The 26,269-nt window shown below is 39.9% G+C and overlaps 1 protein-coding gene across 1 annotated transcript in view; it reads right to left on the reverse strand.

Moving 5' to 3' along the window:
• Positions 1 to 3,007: 3,007 nt before the first annotated feature.
• Positions 3,008 to 26,269, reverse strand: part of ZNF367 (zinc finger protein 367) — a 66,323-nt gene continuing 43,061 nt past the window's right edge. The window contains exons 3-5 of the mRNA XM_029617755.1: positions 25,460 to 25,579; positions 23,669 to 23,807; positions 3,008 to 3,350 (exon numbers count right to left, since the gene is read on the reverse strand). Coding sequence (XP_029473615.1) covers positions 3,125 to 3,350; positions 23,669 to 23,807; positions 25,460 to 25,579 — 485 coding nt within the window. The 3' untranslated portion in view covers positions 3,008 to 3,124. The remainder of the gene's footprint in view (positions 3,351 to 23,668; positions 23,808 to 25,459; positions 25,580 to 26,269) is intronic.

Genomic DNA, 26,269 nt, shown 5'->3' on the forward strand with positions numbered 1-26,269 from the left:
GAGGTCTAAAGCAAGGCAGACTGGAGCTGAAGAGACCTCATTTTTTGTTTTTTTTCAATGTAGCATTACCAAACACTTCCAGTTTAATAAACTACTCACATGCACCACGACAGCAGTAACCAGCATAAAAATAAGGCAGATTACCTCAATGCTTTGTTTTTGCAAACTGTGCAGATTTATTGACAAATTGGAAGGATGGAAAGAGAGACCTGACAGTCAAACACAAACCTATAACTAAATTTTAATGTACTGTTGAACTGTTTAAGCTTTTCAGGTTGAAAGCTGCTCATTGCATTATCTAAATTCTAAAAACTGTGTTGACAGGAGCTACTACTTAGATAAAGAAGCACATTTTTGGGTCAAATTCCAACCTGAACTCCCAACAGAGAGGCTCTTTGCATGCCCAAAAAAAAAAAAAAAAAAAAAAACAGCTGAAAAATGGACTAAGCCATTCTTCTCTGGTGCATTCTGTCCGCTGTGGGCAATGTGCACTAGCAGCACAAATATGAATAAGGCCCTTTTCTGTTAAGTGTGCCATCCTAAAACACCACAAATAAAACCACAGCAAACAGAATGGATGAGCCCACTTTATAGTGGACTAAGAATTAGTATATAAACAGGTCTTAAATTAAAATGGGATTTTATTCAGTGCTGCATATTCAGAATGACAGCATTTCTTATACTTAATGTTGGTATCTCATGCCAAGCTACAACTGAGCAAAATGAAGAACACACTTCAAAAATCATCTCAAATTATTTGAATGTTAGAATTATCTGTGAAATGTGAGAGCCCACACAAAGTTCTCTTGATAACTAGACACAAAAAAAGATGGGGAAAATAAGGAACATATTCCAACAGTTTAACATTCAGATTACTATACATAGTTCCAACAGAATATTTGTCAAAACAATTGTTGGGGCACAAAATGCTTTTAGCTAAAAAATAATAATAATAAAATAAAAATGTTTAATTTGAAAGCTCTGACTCCTATTCTTGTACATTGCAGCTTGTCAAATAAAGTCAATGGGACAATAACAAAGAATTGTGTCAATGTTATTTTGAAATGCTTTGCTTCGGTGAGCCAAAAAATATAAAAATTTACAGACAGCTACTGCAATTAAATTAAGGAACCAGCACATTAAATTTCACAGAAGTATCGCACAGAAGATAACTGCAATGCTCCAAAAGTAAGTGCTTGAACAAGAATTTTAAGCCTAAAACCAGAACTATTGCTTATACTAATCAGGGTAACAACTTGCTCAGTTAAAGTGAACCTCAAGATTTGTAGACTTCTATACAAGAAAAATCAGGCGTCTGAACCATGTCTATACCAGTTTCAAATCATATTTGCTTTTAAGACTTAAGACTGATCCTTCTCATTGTTCCCATAAACAAACCAATGAAGGAACATTTACCCATCACAACTTTCTCTTATTCTGACATTTTTCAACAGTGTTCAATGCCTAAGCAAACTAGGCAACGGCAAGCAAGCTGCCTATATTTTTAAAAAATTGTAAATGCCAAAATACCACAAAAGCTTAAAAAAAATTTTTTTGAATAGCCTAATTCTCCTTCCTGGAGTAAAGTTTATAATTGAAAAAAAAAATATATATATATATATATATATATATATACAGGGTGGCCCATGGAAAAGTAATCTGCCTCCAGTGCACTGGTATTGGAGACAGGCTACTTTTCCATGGGCCACCCTGTATAAAAGAACCAGATGCACTTTTACAGTTCAGGCACTGTTCTGTTAGAGGGTTAAATAAAAGCAGAAGTTATGTCCTTGAACTTTGGGTTATAGTCTACACATAGGAAAAGAAGAGCACTTGAGGTTCTAGCCTAACACAAAGTAAATCGCATGAATAATCATGAACTGGGGTGCAGAGCACTTCACTTTTCCCTCTTGTTCCAGGTCCCTAGTCATTCTATGCTCCAGAACATCAATATTTCAGTACATATTATGTGTAGCCAAAGTCTCTCATATATGAAATACATTTTGGAAAGCTAAGTTTTCAGTCTAAAGGAGGAAGGCCGCCACTGTTCGCTACACCACATTTAGGGAACACAAAATCTGGAATCTTGTCCTGTAGTAAAGCAATAAGGTGGTTTTATGCACTCAAAACTAAAGCTTGTATTTACTAATAATCCTAAAAAGCACTATTAAAATTTAGTGTTCGCCAACAAGAGCTAAAATAGTTTACTATCAACACCATCTTTTAAATACACCCTTTATAAAAACAAAAGCAAGTGCCAATCACATCACAGGGCGCAGAACATCAGAACTTAATGAGTCTAGATTTTGCAAGCTTAAATCATTCTGTTTTCAGCAAATCAGATTCTGCAGTTTCTCAATATGCCAAAAACTTTCCAGCTTTGTCAGGAATGGTTAAGTGCTACTTAGAGGCCCCAAGACCAGTAGTCTTTCAAGACAGGGGAACATTTGGTCATTACAGCAAGAGAAAGTGAGAAAGAGAAGCAGGTGACTTCTTAAAAACAATTTCCAAGGAGTTTTTACTTTCAGTTTTATTTCATTTTAGCATGCGCTACTTTGAAATTTAGTGTACAGACTAAAATGAAATTCACCATAATGAAAATGAACATCCTTAATTTCCAAAAGCAACTTCTCTTCCCACAAATGAGGATCACTTCTATATTTAGTTCCTACCCTTTCAATGCTGCTGTTATTCAGAAAGCTTTCATTGTTAAGTATGTTTAACTGGCTTTTGACATTTTTAGAAATACATTTCTCAGTTTTCATGGCCAACGCTCATACTTTAACATATTTGAGTTCAGCAAGTGCCTCCCTATAAGGGCTTCTTTCACTGAATGCATCAAGCTTGTAAAATCTAGTATTCCACACCATGTACTTTAATCCACCCTGTATTGCTCAGTTCAATATTTACAAAATACTTTAAAACTTTACATCTATCTTTTACCATACAAAAAAGTGCAATTCTCTTGCCTCACGTTGTGAGACAACAACATTCTTCATAAATTCTACAGAATAGCAGCTAGAATAAGCAAATAAGGTGCTTAGCTTGGTGCCTGGGGGAGCTACTTGGTTTAAGTACCACCAGGCAGTATCCTTTATACACTGTAAGGTTCAGTTCCAAGGCTTTACTGACGCAGCTGTGCACCAGCCAGGTTTGCCAGCTCAATGAGTGCCAGTGCCCCGTGCAGCCGTTCCCGCTGCTCCTGCAGACGGCGGCGGGCACCGTTCTTTTCTTCCTCCTCCTCCTCATCAGACTGCAGATACTCCATGGGATCCTGCTGCTCCTGGTCCGTCTTCGGAATAAGTTTAGTCTTCAAGGTCGGTGCTCGCTGCTCTCTGCTCTCCCAATACCTGTGCAGGAGCAGGAAGAAACAAAACATAGGGCATGATGATAGATAAGCTCATCTAGTCTGCTCATTTACCCCCCTGTCACAATAATGCCGAGTTCCTGCTTTATTCTGGCTTTACTTTCACTTCCCTGTAACCACCAGAAGGAAAATATCGGAGAACATTTCCCACAAAGACATCTGTTTACTGGTTTCCAAATAAACAAAGGAATTAAAAGGGGAATGCTCTGGGTTGATACAAGATGAAGGGGAAAAATTGTTGGTATTACACTTCCAAATACAAAAAAAACTGTGTAGTAATGTGATTGTGATTTATAGGTTTTCTGTAAATTGTTGCGGTGACACCTCAATCCAATTTACAAATCAATGTGTCAAAAAAATGAAATGCAGCTATTATTACTCTGAAGAGTAAACTGCAAATTAGTCAAGGGCAAGGACTTGCTGGTACAGAGTACTGGCACCTTTTTCTAGCTGCTTGATTTTCCCTATGGTCCCTCAAAAAAACCCAAAAATCAAAAAAAAAGACATGCAACCTGCATGTGAATACCAGCAACTTTTTTTCTGAAAGAAAGCATTGGTCAAGGGTATTTATCCATTAAGTGAAAATGCCCAACAACTCTCGTGTATCAGTACAAACAAAAATATATCAATGTATCATTTTCAAAACTTGATGCACTAATTTTCCAACATGTAAATATATTTGTTTTCAAAAGTAATCACATAGGAGGAATGTTATGGAAGGTGCCATGGTGACACTCATGGCCATTATATTTAATCTGTTGAAACAATTCATCCTCAAACATGAAGTGAGTTTTTGTAAAAAGATACAGCGGTAAGTTTTCAAATAAACTATCCGAATATCAGCAACACCAGTGTTCTTCAGGCAATCATCAACTATGGCAATAGAGGCTTCTCGAGGATTGTTGATATAGTGTCAAAACAGAAGCAGTAACAAACACCGTACTGATGCAAAGCCATGCAGTTCACTTAGTAATGGCACCACCTCAACATGTTCCTGATTGCTCCAGGCCCCATTTCCACCCATCAGGCTGCTCTAATTTGGACCTGGATTGCCCACTTGCCAGTGCCACCTGTCCAACATAAGAACATGCCATACTGGGTCAGACCAAGGGTCCATCAAGCCCAGCATCCTGTTTCCAACAGTGGCCAATCCAGGCCATAAGAACCTGGCAAGTACCCAAAAACTAAGTCTATTCCATGTTACCGTTGCTAGTAATAGCGGTGGTTATTATCTAAATCAACTTAATAGCAGGTAATGGACTTCTCCTCCAAGAACTTATCCAATCCTTTTTTTAAACACAGCTATACTAACTGCACGAACCACATTCTCTGGCAACATATTCCAGAGTTTAATTGTGCATTGAGTAAAAAAGAACTTTCTCCGATTAGTTTTAAATGTGCCCCATGCTAACTTCATGGAGTGCCCCCTAGTCTTTCTATTATCTGAAAGAGTAAAAAACCGATTAACATCTACCCGTTCTAGACCTCTCATGATTTTAAACACCTCTATCATATCCCCCCTCAGTCGTCTCTTCTCCAAGCTGAAAAGTCCTAACCTCCTCTTTAGTCTCTGCTCAGTGGGAGTTCATCCTGTCCCCAGCTTACCAACGTCCAGGGACGCTGAGCTTATCTGTGGGCCGTGAATGCCAGAGGCGCTTGCACCCACAGGAGCATTCCTCTTGTTATGGCTCCTTCGTGTGATACCCACATTCCTGTTCCGCTTTTTTTTTTTCCCATCAGGGAACTGATTCCAGTGGCCATCGGATATGGATGAAATGGTGCCCTTTCTTCCATCCAAAACCAGAGCGGTCCTCCCACCAGGTCTGCTTTAACTGCCATCTCAGCTAATAACTAACTGCCGCATTGTCCATTTTGCTTCTTAATGCCCAGCCTGTTTCCAAGAAATCCCTGATTATTCTGGACCTAATTTCTCAGTATCAGCCAGATGTACGTACATTACTGAACTTGCTATCGGACTAGGATACACCTTTACTTAAACAATGCTGTCCCACAGGTTATTCACGTTTCCCCACCCCTGCAGCTAACAGTGCAGGGGAGTCCTACTGAAAATCCATAAATCTTGTTACATAAGAATGTAAGATATGTCATACTGGGTCCGATCAAGGATTCATCAAGCTCAGTATCCTGTCTCTAACAGTGGCCAATCCAAGTCACAAGTAGCTGGCAAGTATTCAAACATTAACAGATCCCAGGCTACTAAAGACGGCAACAAGCGATAGCTATTCCCTATTGATTAATCGCAATTTATGGACTTCTCCTCCAGGAACTTATCCAAACCTTTTTTAAAACTCGCTACACTAACTGTTATTGCTTTACCTCTCATTTAATTAATACTATTTCCTATGAATTACTATTAACCTCTAAAGATATCAATGTCTACTTGGCTTATTGCCCCCCCCCCTCCCCCCTCCCCGGTCTCCTAATACATAACATCTCCCCTGTTTTTGAATTAATTCTTTCCCAGAACACTGAAATCTTCCAAGACAATTTTGGAGAGATCAATGTTCGCATTAACTCTATTCCCCCTTTTAAATACTACTGAACTGTTACTGGAAACTATGATGGCCTGTGGGTGGGAAGAGATTCTTTCTGGTCCCATGCACAGGGCTGGCAATATGCGCGATTTAATATTCATCAATCCAGCCTTTTTTTCATCTCACCTGTGGAATATTCACATATACCCAATTCCCTAGTCTGACCATTAGAACATATGAAATTGCCATACTGGGTCAGAGTAAGGGTCCATGAAGCCCAGCATCCTGTTTCCAACAGTGGCCAATCCAGGCTACAAGTACCTGGCAAGTACCCAAACATTAAGTAGATCCCATGCTACTGATGCCAGTAATAGCAGTGGCTATTCTCTAACTCAACTTGTTTAATAGCAGTTAATGGACTTCTCCTCCAAGAACTTATCCAAACCTTTTTTAAACCCAGCTACACTAACTGCACTAACCACATCCTCTGGCAATAAATTCCAGAGCTTAATTGTGTGCTGAGTGAAAAAAAAAAGTTCTCTCTGATTAGTTTTAAATGTGCTACTTGCTAACTTCATGGAGTGCCCCCTAGTCCTTCTATTATCCGAAAGTGTAAATAACTGATTCACATTTACCCATTCTAGACCTCTCATGATTTTAAACACCTCTATCATATCCCTCCTCAGCCGATTCTTCTCCAAGCTGAATAGTCCTAACCTCTTTACCCTTTCATCATAGGGGAGCTGTCCCATCCCCTTTATCATTTTGGTTGCCCTTTTCTGTACCTTCTCCATCACAACTTTATTTTTTTTGATATGCAGTGACCAGAACTGTACACAGTACTGAAGGTGCAGTATCACCATGGAGCAATAAAGAGGCATTATGACATTTTCCTTTTTAATTCCCCATTCCCTTCCTAATAATTCCTAACATTTTGTTAGCTTTTTTGACTGCCGCTGCACATTTAGCCAACGATTTCAATGTATTATCTACTATGATGCCTAGATCTTTTATCTCAAAGACCTCCCTTATGTTCTCCAACTCTCAAAACTCTGATAAATCTAACCCACAATTGGTTTCCAAGCATGGACACATTGACAACAATAAGGAATAACTGATATCTTAACTAAACTACTCTTCCAACAATCTGGAGTTTCTTTAAATGTATGGCATGACTAATCTAGATATAGCCGATACATTGGCCCCATTGAAATCCCAGCATTCAAAGCAAACTAAATTTGCCTCTTGGTTTTCCCAGCCCCTGAAAGACTAGAAGTGCTTGCTCCATCGTGTTGAGGTACGCCGGTAGAAAAATAAGTCATCAAAATCATTTTGCTTATAAACAACTACTCTCAGAATATTGCACTACTATCAATACTGCCAAGCAGCTCTACCTTCAGCAATAGAATCAAAGCATCCTTAAATAACTTGTGAACTATTTCATATTATGGACCCAAGAAACAAATCGGAAACCGATCCAGTTGGCTGTATTAGAGTGAAAACAATAGGAATCGGATGATCACACGAAGCCCTTTATTATGTGCCCGACTCTGGCCGAGTTTCGCTCGTAGAGCTGCCTCAGGGGCAACTACAACAAAACAATATATCAATAAATATCACAATTAGTGAATAAAGAAATTAAAAACATAGAAACATGTATAGGTGTACATACTCAAATCATATAAAAAAATACATGTATAAATGTATAAAAATGGATAGTATTAGAACATGTATAAATGTACTTATCAAATCATAAGATACATGTAGAATGTAATCAACAAACAATGTCCTTAAAAATATAAACTCACAAACATATATAATTGTAGGAACTCATGGATGATGCATGAATCAAACCTAAAATGTATTCAAACATTACAATAGTGTAGACAGAAAAAAATGGAATAAAAATAATAGAACTGGAGAGGCTGACTGATTCACATAGGAGTTCATGATAAAAGAATAAGTAAATTGGAGTCTGCATATATTATATCATTAATTGTATAAATATAGGTCTTACTTCAATTGGCAGGATTTTAACAATGCCTGCTGGGCTGCTGTCACATGTACACTGTCACAAAATCACGTACAGAAATATATTAATTCCTAGATAGAAATCAGAAATAAATATATCATGTCATAGAAACCATAACTAAACATTACTGAATATATCAAAATCTCTTAATTGTCTAATCATTCGATTAACTAAATAGCTGCATGTAATTGGTCAATAACAATTCATAATACATTGTAATAATAAATTAAGCACAAGCTTTTCAGCGTCAGATGCTTCCAATTTTTCAAACCAAACACACATCGTACTAAACACTCACTCAATCCATACAACCAAATGCAGTGCTAATCAGAAATAACTCTATGGCTTTTAATATCAATAGCTGCACACTAGCGCTTCCTCACATACAAGCAATAAAATAGCTTACTAACATTAAATACTTCTAACATTAGAACATATTCACATATCACGCTTATCACCCATTCTTGTCTGCAACATTCAACTCCAATCTAAATGACAATCATATATATTTAGCGCCAAAACATACCGCATCCTAAGCCGGCTCTCAACCGGACTATTATTTTCTAAAGGACAATTACGTTCTTGTTATTTTCATTTAAATTATGTAACTCACTATTTCACATACCATACAATTTACAAATGAACGCCAAACCCATACAATATTATCAGTGCGCTTCTCTTATACTTATACCTATTCATACCTGCGGAACGTACTGAAAATCATTCTGTTACTAACTGTTATGCTACCATTGATCACAGTCTAAGTACCAATTAACGCAAGTTAAGCCGTATTTTGGCGCCAAAATCATCAATTTGCGTGATCTATCAATCAAGGAGCGCACAGGCGCGTATTAGGATTTTAAGAATAGCACAGCACTCAAGTTGCATGATATGTCAATCATGGTGTGCACAAGCAATATTTAATTTTGAAATCGCATAACACTCAATTTGATCATGATCATTGTAAAAATAACCCAAACCTTTGTAGCGTCAGATGCTTACAATTTTTGAAACCAATCACACATCACACTACTAACCCACTCCATCTGACACAATCCTATGCTGTGTTAACCAAAACCAACTCTATGGATATTAATATAACTAGCTGCACACTAACACTTCCTCACGTACAAGCAACAATATCTTCCTAACAGTAAATACTTCTAACATCATAACACATTTCCATATCGCGCTTAAAATCCATTCATATCTGTGACATTCAATACAGCTTCAATCTAACAAACGATCCTCAAAAAAATACATAGCTTTATGCATCAAACCAATTAGCCACTAGCGCATATTGATAATTTTCAAAGCCTAACTGCCAAAAAAATATAACATTATATCAATGGTGTGGATCATAAAATGAAATCTAGCTATTTTATGATTATTGTGAAACACATCCTAAAACGGCTCTCAAGGATAAAAACGTTCTTGTTATTTACATATCTCACTATTGCACATATCACACAATTTAAAAGTGAACGCCAAGCACATTCAACACTATCAATACGCTTCTCTTGCATACATACCTGTTCGTACCTACGGAACGTACTGAACATCATTCTACTGTTAACTTTTAGGCTGCCAACAGTCACAGTATAAATAGCAAATATCGCGAGCTACGCCGTGTTTTGGCGCCAAAAACGTCAATTTGCATGATCTGTCAATCAAGGTACGCACAGGCGCGTATTTAGATTTTGAAAATAACACAACACTCAATTTACATGATCTGTCAATCAAGGTGCGTACAAGGACGTATTTAAATTTTGAGAATCGCATAATACTCAATTTGATAGATATTACACCATAGAAGACATTCTAAGGTCTATTTAAAGAACAAATTGCTATTTTACAACGTGCATCATATCAATATTGGTATTATATAAATTTATAATATGAGAAATGAAGGGCAGTGTAAGGATATAACGAATTTTTTAAAAACATAATGATATAAATAACCACACTCCAATCACAATTAAAACAGATAATATAAATGAATGACCTAAATATGTATAAAAATATTAAGACTCCAATTAAAAAATAAAAAATAAAAAATACTGAGTAAATACCAAAAAATGACACAGCAGATTACAAAATTGATAAAAGACAAATGAACAAAATAAAAAGTCTCAAAAATAAAGTACTCATGTACATTAAAGAAAATTAGTAGTCTTTTATAGATAAACTGCTAAATCAGTTTCACTGTTAAGACCATTTGGTGTCATGGTATTAAATTCGAAAATGAATCTCTGTTCATTTCTTAAAAGTAAATTGTTAAAATCACCGCCTCTCCAGTGTACCATTGGTTTTTGGATGACGCAGAACCTAAAATCTGAAAACTTGTGACCAGTTTCAATGCAATGTGTGACTAAAGGTTTTCCTTCGCTTAATCTATTTATCGCACTCTTGTGTTCAATGACCCTTTTATTAAATTGTCTGATTGTTTTTCCTATGTACCATTTTTTACAAGGGCAAATAGCTACGTAAATCACACCAGAGCTCTTACAATTTGTGGAATCATATAGCTTATAAATCTTGTTCGTATTATTAACCTCCAAGCTCTGCGTCTTAAGGTTCACATAGCAAACACTACAATTCCCACATGGGCGATGTCCTACTATTACATTCTGCTTTGATTTAATAATCGGTAGTGCCGATGGTGCTAGTAATTCTTTAAGATTTTTTTCTCTTTTATTGGCCACCATTATTTGTTTATCACTGAATGCTGGAAGAACTTGTAATATATGCCAATGTTTTCGAATGACTTGAGTAATATTATGCGAAAGACCTGTGAATGTGAGCGGACAGATTATCCTATTCTTTTTCTCACTTTTCTTTCCTTTCTTTAACAAAGTATCACGCTGTTGTTTATCTGCCTTATCGAAACACTCATTGATACAGTTCTCTGGATAACCTTTTTCTAAAAATCGTATTTTTGTTTCTTCAGATCTTTTTTTGAATGTCTTATTATCGGTGCATAATCTTTTTAAACGTAAGAATTGACTATATGGTAAATTTTTTATGAGTGATTTGTTGTGATGACTTTCATAAACTAAAAACTTATTTTTGTCTGTGGGTTTCCGATAAACATCATGTTTATCATATGTTTAACATCATGTTTATCATATGATGTTTATCGGAAACCCACAGACAAAAATAAGTTTTTAGTTTATGAAAGTCATCACAACAAATCACTCATAAAAAATTTACCATATAGTCAATTCTTACGTTTAAAAAGATTATGCACCGATAATAAGACATTCAAAAAAAGATCTGAAGAAACAAAAATACGATTTTTAGAAAAAGGTTATCCAGAGAACTGTATCAATGAGTGTTTCGATAAGGCAGATAAACAACAGCGTGATACTTTGTTAAAGAAAGGAAAGAAAAGTGAGAAAAAGAATAGGATAATCTGTCCGCTCACATTCACAGGTCTTTCGCATAATATTACTCAAGTCATTCGAAAACATTGGCATATATTACAAGTTCTTCCAGCATTCAGTGATAAACAAATAATGGTGGCCAATAAAAGAGAAAAAAATCTTAAAGAATTACTAGCACCATCGGCACTACCGATTATTAAATCAAAGCAGAATGTAATAGTAGGACATCGCCCATGTGGGAATTGTAGTGTTTGCTATGTGAACCTTAAGACGCAGAGCTTGGAGGTTAATAATACGAACAAGATTTATAAGCTATATGATTCCACAAATTGTAAGAGCTCTGGTGTGATTTACGTAGCTATTTGCCCTTGTAAAAAATGGTACATAGGAAAAACAATCAGACAATTTAATAAAAGGGTCATTGAACACAAGAGTGCGATAAATAGATTAAGCGAAGGAAAACCTTTAGTCACACATTGCATTGAAACTGGTCACAAGTTTTCAGATTTTAGGTTCTGCGTCATCCAAAAACCAATGGTACACTGGAGAGGCGGTGATTTTAACAATTTACTTTTAAGAAATGAACAGAGATTCATTTTCGAATTTAATACCATGACACCAAATGGTCTTAACAGTGAAACTGATTTAGCAGTTTATCTATAAAAGACTACTAATTTTCTTTAATGTACATGAGTACTTTATTTTTGAGACTTTTTATTTTGTTCATTTGTCTTTTATCAATTTTGTAATCTGCTGTGTCATTTTTTGGTATTTACTCAGTATTTTTTATTTTTTATTTTTTAATTGGAGTCTTAATATTTTTATACATATTTAGGTCATTCATTTATATTATCTGTTTTAATTGTGATTGGAGTGTGGTTATTTATATCATTATGTTTTTAAAAAATTCGTTATATCCTTACACTGCCCTTCATTTCTCATATTATAAATTTATATAATACCAATATTGATATGATGCACGTTGTAAAATAGCAATTTGTTCTTTAAATAGACCTTAGAATGTCTTCTATGGTGTAATATCTATCAAATTGAGTATTATGCGATTCTCAAAATTTAAATACGTCCTTGTACGCACCTTGATTGACAGATCATGTAAATTGAGTGTTGTGTTATTTTCAAAATCTAAATACGCGCCTGTGCGTACCTTGATTGACAGATCATGCAAATTGACGTTTTTGGCGCCAAAACACGGCGTAGCTCGCGATATTTGCTATTTATACTGTGACTGTTGGCAGCCTAAAAGTTAACAGTAGAATGATGTTCAGTACGTTCCGTAGGTACGAACAGGTATGTATGCAAGAGAAGCGTATTGATAGTGTTGAATGTGCTTGGCGTTCACTTTTAAATTGTGTGATATGTGCAATAGTGAGATATGTAAATAACAAGAACGTTTTTATCCTTGAGAGCCGTTTTAGGATGTGTTTCACAATAATCATAAAATAGCTAGATTTCATTTTATGATCCACACCATTGATATAATGTTATATTTTTTTGGCAGTTAGGCTTTGAAAATTATCAATATGCGCTAGTGGCTAATTGGTTTGATGCATAAAGCTATGTATTTTTTTGAGGATCGTTTGTTAGATTGAAGCTGTATTGAATGTCACAGATATGAATGGATTTTAAGCGCGATATGGAAATGTGTTATGATGTTAGAAGTATTTACTGTTAGGAAGATATTGTTGCTTGTACGTGAGGAAGTGTTAGTGTGCAGCTAGTTATATTAATATCCATAGAGTTGGTTTTGGTTAACACAGCATAGGATTGTGTCAGATGGAGTGGGTTAGTAGTGTGATGTGTGATTGGTTTCAAAAATTGTAAGCATCTGACGCTACAAAGGTTTGGGTTATTTTTACAATGATCATGATCAAATTGAGTGTTATGCGATTTCAAAATTAAATATTGCTTGTGCACACCATGATTGACATATCATGCAACTTGAGTGCTGTGCTATTCTTAAAATCCTAATACGCGCCTGTGCGCTCCTTGATTGATAGATCACGCAAATTGATGATTTTGGCGCCAAAATACGGCTTAACTTGCGTTAATTGGTACTTAGACTGTGATCAATGGTAGCATAACAGTTAGTAACAGAATGATTTTCAGTACGTTCCGCAGGTATGAATAGGTATAAGTATAAGAGAAGCGCACTGATAATATTGTATGGGTTTGGCGTTCATTTGTAAATTGTATGGTATGTGAAATAGTGAGTTACATAATTTAAATGAAAATAACAAGAACGTAATTGTCCTTTAGAAAATAATAGTCCGGTTGAGAGCCGGCTTAGGATGCGGTATGTTTTGGCGCTAAATATATATGATTGTCATTTAGATTGGAGTTGAATGTTGCAGACAAGAATGGGTGATAAGCGTGATATGTGAATATGTTCTAATGTTAGAAGTATTTAATGTTAGTAAGCTATTTTATTGCTTGTATGTGAGGAAGCGCTAGTGTGCAGCTATTGATATTAAAAGCCATAGAGTTATTTCTGATTAGCACTGCATTTGGTTGTATGGATTGAGTGAGTGTTTAGTACGATGTGTGTTTGGTTTGAAAAATTGGAAGCATCTGACGCTGAAAAGCTTGTGCTTAATTTATTATTACAATGTATTATGAATTGTTATTGACCAATTACATGCAGCTATTTAGTTAATCGAATGATTAGACAATTAAGAGATTTTGATATATTCAGTAATGTTTAGTTATGGTTTCTATGACATGATATATTTATTTCTGATTTCTATCTAGGAATTAATATATTTCTGTACGTGATTTTGTGACAGTGTACATGTGACAGCAGCCCAGCAGGCATTGTTAAAATCCTGCCAATTGAAGTAAGACCTATATTTATACAATTAATGATATAATATATGCAGACTCCAATTTACTTATTCTTTTATCATGAACTCCTATGTGAATCAGTCAGCCTCTCCAGTTCTATTATTTTTATTCCATTTTTTTCTGTCTACACTATTGTAATGTTTGAATACATTTTAGGTTTGATTCATGCATCATCCATGAGTTCCTACAATTATATATGTTTGTGAGTTTATATTTTTAGGGACATTGTTTGTTGATTACATTCTACATGTATCTTATGATTTGATAAGTACATTTATACATGTTCTAATACTATCCATTTTTATACATTTATACATGTATTTTTTTATATGATTTGAGTATGTACACCTATACATGTTTCTATGTTTTTAATTTCTTTATTCACTAATTGTGATATTTATTGATATATTGTTTTGTTGTAGTTGCCCCTGAGGCAGCTCTACGAGCGAAACTCGGCCAGAGTCGGGCACATAATAAAGGGCTTCGTGTGATCATCCGATTCCTATTGTTTTCACTCTATTTCATATTATTAAATCATTAACTCTACCTTCTTCAACTATGCACATGTTCCCTAAGTCAGCCCTAGATCAGACCTTGGCCAATTCATTTGCTTCTTTCTTTCAATCAAAAATTCAGAATTTAAGTGCCTCTTTTACCAAATTCTTAGATTCTCTTTTTATTTCCTTAATGCTCCTTCTGAACGCCTGTAGGTTACAGTTTCAGCTATTTCCCAACTGGAAATGTCTCAAAACATTATTTCCACTACATATTCTCTAGACTCCTGCACCACAGCACTTCTCAAATGCTGCAATTAAATAGTATTATACCTGTCAAAAGTTATAGACATTCTTATTTCCTGGTCATTTACCGATCTCTCTTAAGAAAGCATCTGTGAAACCTATTCTCAAGGAACCATCTCTGGACCCCACTATTTTTTCCAACTATCGTCCTATTTCGTCTCTACCATTTCTTTAAAAAATCATTGAATCTTCTGTATTAAAACAATTCTCCATTTTTTCTGGTGAACACACCATTTTAGAACACCACCAATTCAGATTTCAAATCATTCCATAGTACTGAGACCTTACTTATTTCTAGTGTTTATACCATTCACAGAGGCTTCAATTCAGGTTCTTGCTATTTTCTGCTCCTTTTTGATAGCTCATCAACTTTTAATAACCTGGAGCATTCTATCCTCCTTTCCAGTCTTTCAGAAACTAATATAGGTGGCTCTGTTTTCACATTGTTCTCCTTATACATCACCAACCGTTCCCAGCAGATTCATCTTAACAAGTTTTCATCTTGGTACTCAATTATTTCTGGCGTACCTCAAGGCTCAGCTCTCTGCCGCACTTTTCAAAATCTGCCTTACACTCCTGTGCTGCTTATTTTTTCAACTGGATGACACCTAAAAATATATGCAGATGACATTCAGTTTTTCTTCCCACTTTGTTCTACCTGGTCCTCTTATCCTTCAATTTGCATTCCTTTCTCTTCAGTTCAACTCCTGGCTTTCCAATAAGCTCTACCGCATCCTCAAGAAGACAGAAGCAATTGTTCTCGGTAATCATCCCAACTTCCTTTCAACTTGCAGATGTTGACATAGTGTCTCTCACTGTCCGCAACATCGGTATCATCTTAGACCTAAGACTCACCATGATTCCTCAATTTGTAGTTAAAAACTCCTTCTTCAAATTAAAAATGGTATGCCACTTAAAACTCATTCTTGAACCTACAAGCTTGCATACTGTTCTCCAAGCTTTAACCTTTCCTTCAAAAGACTATTTTAACTCCCAGTACTTCAGTTTACCTCAACACACTTGGATCTATGCAAATGATCCACAACGCCACCACTTGTCTATTTACTGGGACTCCTATTTGTCATCATATCATTCCCATTTTGAAAGATTTACATTGGTTGCCCATCGCTGCATGCATCAAATACAAAGTTGCCGTTATCATTCATAACTTACTATATAATATTAATTCTCTATGGCTTACATCTGCTTTATGGATACAAACTCCAGTTCACACTCTTTGGTCCTCCAGTCAATTTCTTTAGGATGTCCCCTCACCAAAAGGTAGTCCGTCTTTCTAAAATCCATGAATGCTCTTTCTCCATTTTCAATCCCACGCTTTAGAACACTCTACCATTGCCCTTATGCAGTACACTAAATTATTCAGGATGGCTGGTGGGCACCAAGGCACCACCGCCATGGGAAATCGACTGCGAACAGAATCTTACCAGAATCACCGAAAACCCTACCTAGGAACACTACAGGAAGGCACCAATACGGACCCGGCGACAGAATAACACAAAAAAACAAGAAAAGAAAAGTTTCCTATAAGGCCAAAAATCCAAAAGCGAGTTCACTCACACTGCGAGGCTTACAGCTCCATTGAAAAAGAGAGACTGGAGAGAGACCCCGTGTGAACACATGGTATAGAGCATGCTCAGTGTGCTTAATCAAAGTTCTAGAAATTTTGACAAAAGTTTTCTGCATTGGGGCGCCATCTGATGATGTCACCCAAGGGTAACAACTACCGTCCTGCTTGTCCTCAGAGAATCATGAGGCAACACTTGCGCAGGAACTCATGCACATGCTCAAAAGAGTCAAAGCTCTTCTAGCTTGAAGAGGAGTCCATTCGGTGCCGCCAGATGACATCACCCACATGTAATGGCTAATTCAGCCTGCTTATTGATAGAAAAACATACTACTTATTTCAACAGAAAACAAAAGCCCACATTTCTGAGAAGGCTGTTGGTTTAATGAACACATCAGTACAATAAAGGGAATTTGCCTGGTATAGATGCTTTCATAAATAGCTTAAGTCACAAAAACTAAAACTTACTGTGCTGCTGCTATAGCACACAAATCACAGAAGGAAGGCAGGAACCATATCGTTCAAGAATTACTACTGCCTCCTCACAGCAGTCATGCCAAAAACTTAGAAACTGTAGGAAGAGATAGGAACGGTAGGGTTCATGAGAAGCATTCAATGATCCCTTTTGTCTGCTTATGCTGTAGCAGAAGTCCTGGCACTAGCAAGTAACTTGCCAACTGGAAATATTAAGCCCTGATACAGCAAATGTTGCTTACCTGATGTAACAGGTGTTCTCACAGGACAGCAGGATGTTAGTCCTCACAAATGGGTGACATCGAGGATGGAGCCCACCACGGAAAAACTTCTGTCAAAGTTTAACAGAACTTTGACTGGCCCCTACTGGGCATGCCCAGCAAGGCACTGACCCTGCAGCCAGCAGGGGTCTCCCCTCAGTCTGATTTTCAAAGCTACAGGCAGTGCCTAAAAAGTAAAAAGAAAACGAACCCAACACCGCGGGGTGGCGGGCGGGTTTCGTGAGGACTAACATCCTGCTGTCCTGTGAGAACACCTGTTACATCAGGTAAGCAACATTTGCTTTCTCACAGGACAAGCAGGATGGTTGTCCTCACAAATGGGTGAGTACCGAGCTGAGGATGTCCTGACTTGCACCAAATGCACCCAACGGTGTGCAAGAGGCACAACAACTGGGGTGGAATTTGGGAAAGGGCATCCGCACCCTACCGGGCAGGTGGAAGGGTGTTGGTACATCAGGTTGGAAAAAGGTTACGCAAGACAGATTGGCCGAAGATGGAGTCCTGTCTTCCAGCTTTGTCCAAACAATAATGGGCTGCAAATGTATGGAGGGAACTCCAGGTTGCAGCTTTGCAGATGTCCGGAAGCGGCACTGATCGAAGGTGTGCCACTGACGTCGCCATGGCCCTCACAGAGTGTGCTTTAACACGGTCTTGAAAAGGGATGCCAGCTTGCTCATAGCAGAAAGCAATGCAGTCCGCCAACCAGGAGGAAAGAGCCTGCTTACCCACAGGTTGTCCTAACTTATTAGGATGGAAAGAGACGAATAATTGAGTGCTCTTCCTGTGAGAAACTGTACGGTCTAGGTAAAAAGCTAGAGCCCGCTTACAGTCTAGGGTATGCAGGGTCTGTTCTCCAGAGTTGGAGTGGGGCCTGGGAAAAAAGATAGGTAGTATGATGGATTGATTAATATGAAACTCCAAAACTACCTTAGGTAAAAATTTAGGGTGAGTGCGAAGTACCGCCCGGTCCTGCAGGAGCTTAGTGTAAGGCGGATAGGTAACTAGGGCCTGTAATTCACTAACCCTGCGAGCTGAAGTAACAGCCAAAAGGAATAACACTTTCCAAGTGAGATATTTCAAGTCACAGGAGTGCAGAGGTTCGAAAGGTGGTTTCATTAGACAACCAAGAACCAGGTTAAGGTCCCAGGATGGGGCCGGAGGACGCAAGGGTGGCTTCAGATGGAGCAAGCCCTTAAGAAAGCGCGTTACCAGGGGTTGTACTGAAATAGGACTACCCCCAATACCTTTATGGAAGGCGGCTACCGCACTGACATGCATTCTTATAGAAAAGGTTTTAAGACCTGATTCAGAGAGATGCCATAAATAGTCCAAGAATTTCGAGATTGGACAGGAAAGGGGATCAAGGGACTGAGAAGTGCACCATGATGTATACCTTTTCCATTTGTATGAGTAAGATCTTCTTGTGGAAGGCTTTCGTGATGCTATTAGGACACGAGAAACGGAATCTGAAAGGTTAAATGGTTGAAGGACTAACCTTTCAACATCCATGCCGTCAGGGACAAGGCTTGGAGGTTGGGATGGAGGAGGCATCCGTCGTTTTGAGTGAGCAGATGCGGGTCCATTCCCAGAGGAATGTGCCTGCGGATGGAGAGATCCTGGAGTATTGGAAACCATACTTGGCGTGGCCAGTAAGGTGCTATCAGGATCATGGTTCCTCCGTCCTGGCGTAGTTTCACGAGAGTCTTTGACACAAGAGGAAGTGGAGGGAATGCATAGAGCAAACCGGTTGTCCACTTGAGGGAGAACGCATCCCTCGGCCGAGAGTGCTGGCTCCGAATGAGAGAGCAGTAATTGTCCACTTTGTGGTTCTGAGGGGACGCAAAGAGGTCTATGCGGGGAAAACCCCACTTTCGAAACAGAGAGGTCGCTACGAGAGGGTTGAGTGACCACTCGTGTGGTTGGAAGACACGGCTCAGCCGGTCTGCCAATACATTGTCTACTCCCGGCAGGTAAGTGGCCCTGAGGTACATAGAGTGGGAGAGGGCTTCCGCCCAAATCTGCGCAGCTTCCTGACACAGAAGGAAGGATCCTGTGCCTCCCTGCTTGTTTATGTACCACATGGCCACTTGGTTGTCCGTCTGGATTAAGATTATCTGATGGAATAGATGATCTTTGAAAGTTCGGAGCGCATAGCGGATTGCTCGAAGTTCCAGGAAATTTATCTGGTGTTCGGCTTCCTGTTTTGACCATAACCCTTGGGTTTGGAAGTCGTCCACATGGGCTCCCCAACCGATGTGAGAAGCGTCGGTGGTTAGGATTACTTGCGGATCCGGTGGGAGAAAAGGTAAGCCCTGAAGGAGGTTGACCTGAGTCGTCCACCAGGCTAAAGACAGGCGCATCGCTTGTGTAACAGTGACTATGGAGGACAGAGGCTGAAAAGCTTGAATCCATTGGTGTCGTAGAGTCCATTGTGTTACTCTCATGGCTAGTTGGGTCATGGGAGTGACTTGGACCGAGGATGCCATGTGACCTAGGAGAATGAGGAATTGGCGAGCCGTGGCAGTGTTTTGAGACTGGAGCTGGCGAGCTAGGGAGATTAGGGTGTGAACCCTCTGATGAGGAAGGTAAGCCTTTGCCTGTAAGGTGTCCAAGTCTGCCCCAATGAAGGATAAGGTTTGAGATGGGACTAAGCAAGATTTCTCGTAATTGACAAGAAACCCTAAGGAAAGGAGTGTTTGAATTGTCAATATTAGGGAGGACTGGGCAATCTGTTGGGTGGAGGCCCTGATTAGCCAATCGTCCAGGTAGGGGTAGACGTGGACACCTTCCTTCCGTAGGAATGCTGCTACCACTATGAGACATTTGGTAAAGACTCGTGGAGCAGATGCCAGACCGAAAGGCAATACCCGGTATTGATAATGGTCGCGGCCTACCAGAAAGCGCAGATACTTGCGATGGGATCTTGCGATTGCAATGTGAGTATAAGCGTCCTTGAGGTCAAGAGAACACAGCCAATCCCCCCTTTGTAGCAGAGGGAGCAGCGCGCCAAGGGTTACCATTTTGAACTTCTCTTTTTGAAGGTATTTGTTGAGGGCTCGAAGGTCCAAAATGGGACGTAGTCCTCCTGATTTCTTTGGTATTAGGAAGTATCTGGAATAGAATCCCTTCCCTCGTTGAGAGGGAGGGACGGGTTCTATAGCATTTGATTGCAGAAGAAGAGATACTTCCTGTTGTAATTGAGCCAAATGGGTGGTTAGACTCCACGCTTGAAGAGGCGGGGGAGTCTGTCGGAAGAGTTATGAAGTTGAGGTGGTAACCCTGTGCGATAATTGCTAGTACCCACTGATCTGAGGTGATCTGCAACCAAGCTTGTAAAAAATGGTACAGTCGACCTCCTACAGGGATGTCTGGAAGAGGGGTTTGGCATGTGCTCCCTACAGGGGAGTCAAAGGCCAGCCGCAGGCCCAGGAGGAGGGGCTACAGTAGGCCTTTGTTTCCTAGGCTGACGTGGCTGAGGTCTGGTAGAGGATCGAGCTGGACGAGGCCTGGCCGATGGAGGATAGTAACGACGTGGCCGAAAGAACGACTTTTTAGAGTCCTTCTTAAGTGGTTGTTTGGAGGAAACCTCAGACGGAACAGAGGAAAGCTGTTTCAACGTCTCGTGGTGATCTTTTAATTCAGCTACAATTTGCTGAATTTGTTCTCCAAACAAATTGTCCCCTAAGCAGGGTAAATCCGCTAAACGATCCTGGACCTCTGGGCGAAGGTTGGATGACTTTAACCAGGCCCAACGTCTGGCCGAGATGGCAGTAGCTGAAACTTTTGTGGAAGCATCGAAGATATCGTAAGCCGTTCTGATCTCGTGCTTCCCCGCCTCAAACCCTTTGTTAAGAAGGGCTTGAAGCTGTGGCTGGTACTGGTCCAGTAATGTGTCAGCGTAATCTTGCATCTGTTTAAGGATGGCTCTGTTATATTGAGTCATGTAAAGTTGATATGAAGCTATGCGAGAAATCAACATAGCTCCATGGTACACTTTCCGTCCCACACTATCCAGGAATTTATTGTCCTTGACAGGTGGAGTGGAAGAGTGTGGCTTTAGACGCTTGGCCTTTCTTTGAGCGGACTCAACCACAACAGAGCGATGATCCAGTTGAGGCTTTTGAAAGCCTGGTGCTGACTGGACGAGGTATGTGGAGTCAGCTTTCTTGTTAACTGGTGACACAGATGAAGGAGATTCCCAGTTTTTCTTTAAGAGATCCAGAAACACCTGGTGAATGGGGATGGAAGCGATGATTTTTGGAGCATCCAAAAATTGGAGCAGTTCCATCATCTGGTGTCTGTCATCGGTCTCAGATTGCAGCTGAAAAGGTACAATGTCTGACATCTCCTTTACAAAATTAATAAAGGAGAGATCCTCTGGAGGAGATCTTTTTCTACTCTCTGTAGGAGAAGGTGGTGATGGTAAATCTGTGTCAGAAGATGTATCATCACCCCAGGTATCGTAGGGATCACTTGGGGGTGGAAGCCCTGACGGACCTGGCTGAGGATCCGAAGGCATCGAAGGAAACCTTGAAGGAACCGGTGCTGCAAGCGGTACTGGGAATGGCATCGAGGGCTTCGGTGCTGCCGATGGAATCCGGTGCCGGTCTTGGAATCGATGGAGCCGAAGGATAAATCGGTGGAGATATACGAGAAGGCACCGATGGGACCACCCCGGAAGGGGGAATCAGGAACGGTGTTTCTCCTGCCGATGAGAATCCTGTCGGAGACGGTGGCGCTGTCGGTGCTACTGGAATCATCGATGGAAGGGCATGTACAAGTGCCTCCATGCGGTGTAGTAGCGGTGCTAGCGCCTCCACCAGAGGCTCGGTGGACGGTTCCCTCCTCGGTGGCGGAGTCGGTGCCGGAGTCGGTGCCGGTGGAGGTTGGAACCTTTGCATCGCTTTCTCGATGGCCTCCTGGACTAGCCGGTCCAGTTCTGCCCGGAGACCAGGGGTAACAATACCCGGCTCGACGGGAGAGGGAGGCTGAGGCAGAGCCGGAGGGACCACCGTAACCGGTGGGATCACGGCTCCCACACCCCGAGAGGGTGAGGGTTTCCTCGATGCCTGCGAACGAGACGTGGACGGTGCCAAGTCTGATCGAGGCCTCTTAGTCGGTGGCTCGGCTTGTTCAGAGGTCGATGACTGTGGATCCTCGACAGGCCGAGACTTGTGCCGTCGATGGCGATGCTTGTCCTTTCGGTCTCCTCGCCCATCCGGGGAGGGGACAGGAGTCGATGGCCGAGAAGTCATCGATGGTGGACGGTCACCGGAGGGTTGACGATGGTGGTGCAACTTCGACGGTGCCGGTTCCGATGACGTCGATGCTATCGATGGCGTTGGGGTGGGTGCATGGAAGAGGAGCCCCATCTTCTCCATCCTGGCTTTGCGACCCTTAGGTGTCATTAAGGCACATTTGGTGCAAGTCAGGACATCATGCTCACTACCCAAACACAAAACACAAACCCTATGGGGGTCTGTGATTGACATAGTCCGGGTACAGTCCGGACAACGACGGAACCCCGTCGCCATGGCCTAGGGCCAAATTTAGCCGCGGGATCGGTAAGTGCCAACAGGCCTCGAGGGCCAAAATCGACGGCAGTCGATGAAAAATGGCAAAAAACTTACCGGAGTCCGCGAAGGTGACAAAAATTTGTCGAAGGGAGACCCCTGAGGGGCAAATTTTTCTTCGGAAAGAAAAACCGAATTCCTGTCAGGAACGTGGTAAGAAGAGCTCCTTTCACCGCGTGGCAACTGCTGCGCGGAAAAAAGAAGACTGAGGGGAGACCCCTGCTGGCTGCAGGGTCAGTGCCTTGCTGGGCATGCCCAGTAGGGGCCAGTCAAAGTTCTGTTAAACTTTGACAGAAGTTTTTCCGTGGTGGGCTCCATCCTCGATGTCACCCATTTGTGAGGACAACCATCCTGCTTGTCCTGTGAGAAAGTTTATATTTTTAATGGAAATGAAACAATTGATAGGCCAAGCTTAATATGTTTTCTTCCAATATGACTTGAAGCTTTGGGAAAAAGGCACTCTGACTAATGAAAGTCTTTAGTTTTGAGAGTTAAGATGTTTCAATGGGTGTGGGCAGAGGAGGAGGGTTGGACCCAAAAAAAGGAGACTTGGAGATGTGCTGCACGGCTGCTGGGAAAAAAATAATGTTGCTGGGTCACCCAGGTTACACTTCTAGTACTCAGCCAGCAGGGGATCGCAGTCTACCTGACAGTACTCCATGCATGGTCATTATGCACGGGAGAGTCAGTCCCTTTTACTCCACTCCTGCTTCAAACTTTTCCATGCTAAAAGACAGTCAGATTGCTCTTAAACAGATCTCTTATAACCTGGAACACAATGATCACCCTAGCTAGCAGTTGAAGTCAACTCACTTTGCCAGCCACTCAGCAACAGCCTTGTTGTCAGCATCCTGGTTTTTGCTCAACCCATCAGTGGGCTCTTCTCTCTTCAATCGTGCGTACGGATGTTTGGGACAATGGCGGTTTGCATGCGTGAACCGACTTAGACATCCTGTGACCCAACAAAAATTTTTAAAAAATGATTAGCGGAAATTGCAGAGGCATTCATTCAACAAGTTTTTCCCTCTTTTAACCTCTCGATTTGGTATTTTCCCCACCATATTAGCAAAAGGTTCCACATTTGCTGGCACTGAGGCAAAAACCTTCAACGTGCCAACAATTTTAACCAATACATGAGGGGGAAAAAAACCACTGAAAACCTTTAACAAAGCAGGAAGATTCCTTTAACTTGATTCATAGAAAGAAAAGCATGCTAACATTAAGCTATAGATTAAATAATGGCTAAACCATCACACATTGCTCAGTTTCTCAATTCCAAAGTATTTTGTATTGGCAGACTTTAAACTTAGCACCAGTATCAAATGAATAGGGGAAAAAACTACTAATGGGATGTGTGGACATTTCATAATGCCTAATTTCTTTCTTTGATACAGAAGTTTGCCCATGCTTATGACCATGTTTATCATACTAATTTGCGTAATAAAGACATAATAAAATATTTACAGATTTCTTTTTTCTAGGAAACTAGGAAAACCAGCTTCAATCAAACTTTATCAGCCTGCTCAGACCTTATGTTCTCAACGGAAATTTCTTTTCAAATGTCCCCTCGGTTAGAAAAGCATGACTGAAGGATACTCGTAGAGCCTTTTTTGTCATCAGCCCTGATCTTTGGAATCTAGTACCAGATTCTCAACAAAAGCTTGATGACAAAGGTATTTTGTAAACCATGAAGTCACTATTCTTTCAAAAAGCCTTTTTATAATATAAATTCTATCATGTTTAATCGTTTTATGTTTTCATTGATTTAAATTGTATTATTTGTATAATTTATTTATTGTAATATGCCTAGTACTCAATCCCAGATATCTTAAGAGATATCGAAAGCAAGAAAGTATTTTAAAAGAGCCTAAAAACCTACCTTTTTGAAGCTGCATTTCACAGAAGCAATCAGCTGTTAACACTTTGAATCCTCAAACATTCCCGCAGAACTAACTCAGACTACTTTCCCCATTCCTTTGCCCGTGTCCTTAGACCCACCCTCGAGATCCGGGCTCAGTTTCATTTGTTGTTAATTTCTTTCTTTTATTTACTTGTATTTATTTTACCTTTACTTTTTGTTTTTTAACTCTTGTTTTCTGCTGGCGTTAGTTATATTTTGTTTAATTGTCTACGTGATGTTTTTATTATTACTATGTATGTATTAAGCTGTAAACTGTTTTGACTACCCCCGGTAAAAAAAAAAAAAAGTATATAAAAATTGTCTAAATAAATAAAAATAGTAATGGGACCCATAATAAGTGGAATATAAAAGACTTTAAACAGTAAAATAAATACAAATGCTCCATATCTTCAGTGTGCGCTGACCTCCCTGAGATTTCAGCTGAACTTAACTGGCCTGATTCCCTATAGAAAAAAGATTCTAAGTATGAGCCAGGGTCGGTGGGTGCTCTTTCTATGACAAATCTGAAACAAATATTGCAACAGTTCAAAAGTTATCAAGACGACAATGATCTTATGTCAGCTTCCTTAGGAAACTAGGCTAAAGAAGACGACATGCCCTGCCTTTTTAGCCCTTATACTCTCTTCCCACATATTTACTTTGACAAATATTTACTGGTGCTGCCATTTTCTCGTATGACTTACCATTTTCTGAGCAAACAAAGGGTTTTTCTCCTGTATGGAGCCGCTGATGGGTTTTTAGTTGCCCACTTTGTACAAAAGCCTTCCCACAGTCTGGGTAATCACAGAGATAAGGCCTCTCACCTGTTAAAGCAGACAAAGGAGCAGAATAGAAACCTAAATCTCATCATGTTTAGCAAATTTAAGATCAGCGAGGTTTACATTCTAGCCATAGAGCCCTTGCTCCGGAAAACATCGCAACCGCACATAATCCAGGGGCATTCACCAGGTCCCCTTGAATTTAAAAATCGCTGCCTTTGTAGATGACATCCTAATCTAAGTCACAAACCCACAAGGCCTCTTTAGCAGCTCTGCTACAACTCCAAGCCTTACATGGTAGGTTTGCGGGGCCACGTATCAACAAGGATAAATCAGAAGCATTGGACGTGGGTGGTATGGTGCAGGCCACATGGAAGGGAGACTTTCCTTTAAAATGGTTGAACATTCAATGAAATACTTGGGTAGTAGAATCCCGAAAAATCACAAAGACTTATATACAGTAAACATAGGACCTCTTCTCCAACATACTTCCCATCTTTTGAAGAAATGGCAGAACCTCCCATTATCACTCTCTGGTAGAATACAAGTGTTTAAGATGATGATACTTCCCAAGTGGCTCTCTACGTGTTACAAATGCTGCCAATCTGGCTGATTAAAAAAAAAAAAAAAAAAAAAAGACTGCGTGACAGTAGGACAGATGCTTAGGAAATTCCTATGGAATGGTAAAAGGGCCCGTATTTCGCTGGCTACGCTTATGCAGCCACTCACTAGAGG

Source organism: Rhinatrema bivittatum, chromosome 1 (assembly GCF_901001135.1).
Source record: "Rhinatrema bivittatum chromosome 1, aRhiBiv1.1, whole genome shotgun sequence".
Classification (NCBI taxonomy): domain Eukaryota; kingdom Metazoa; phylum Chordata; class Amphibia; order Gymnophiona; family Rhinatrematidae; genus Rhinatrema; species Rhinatrema bivittatum.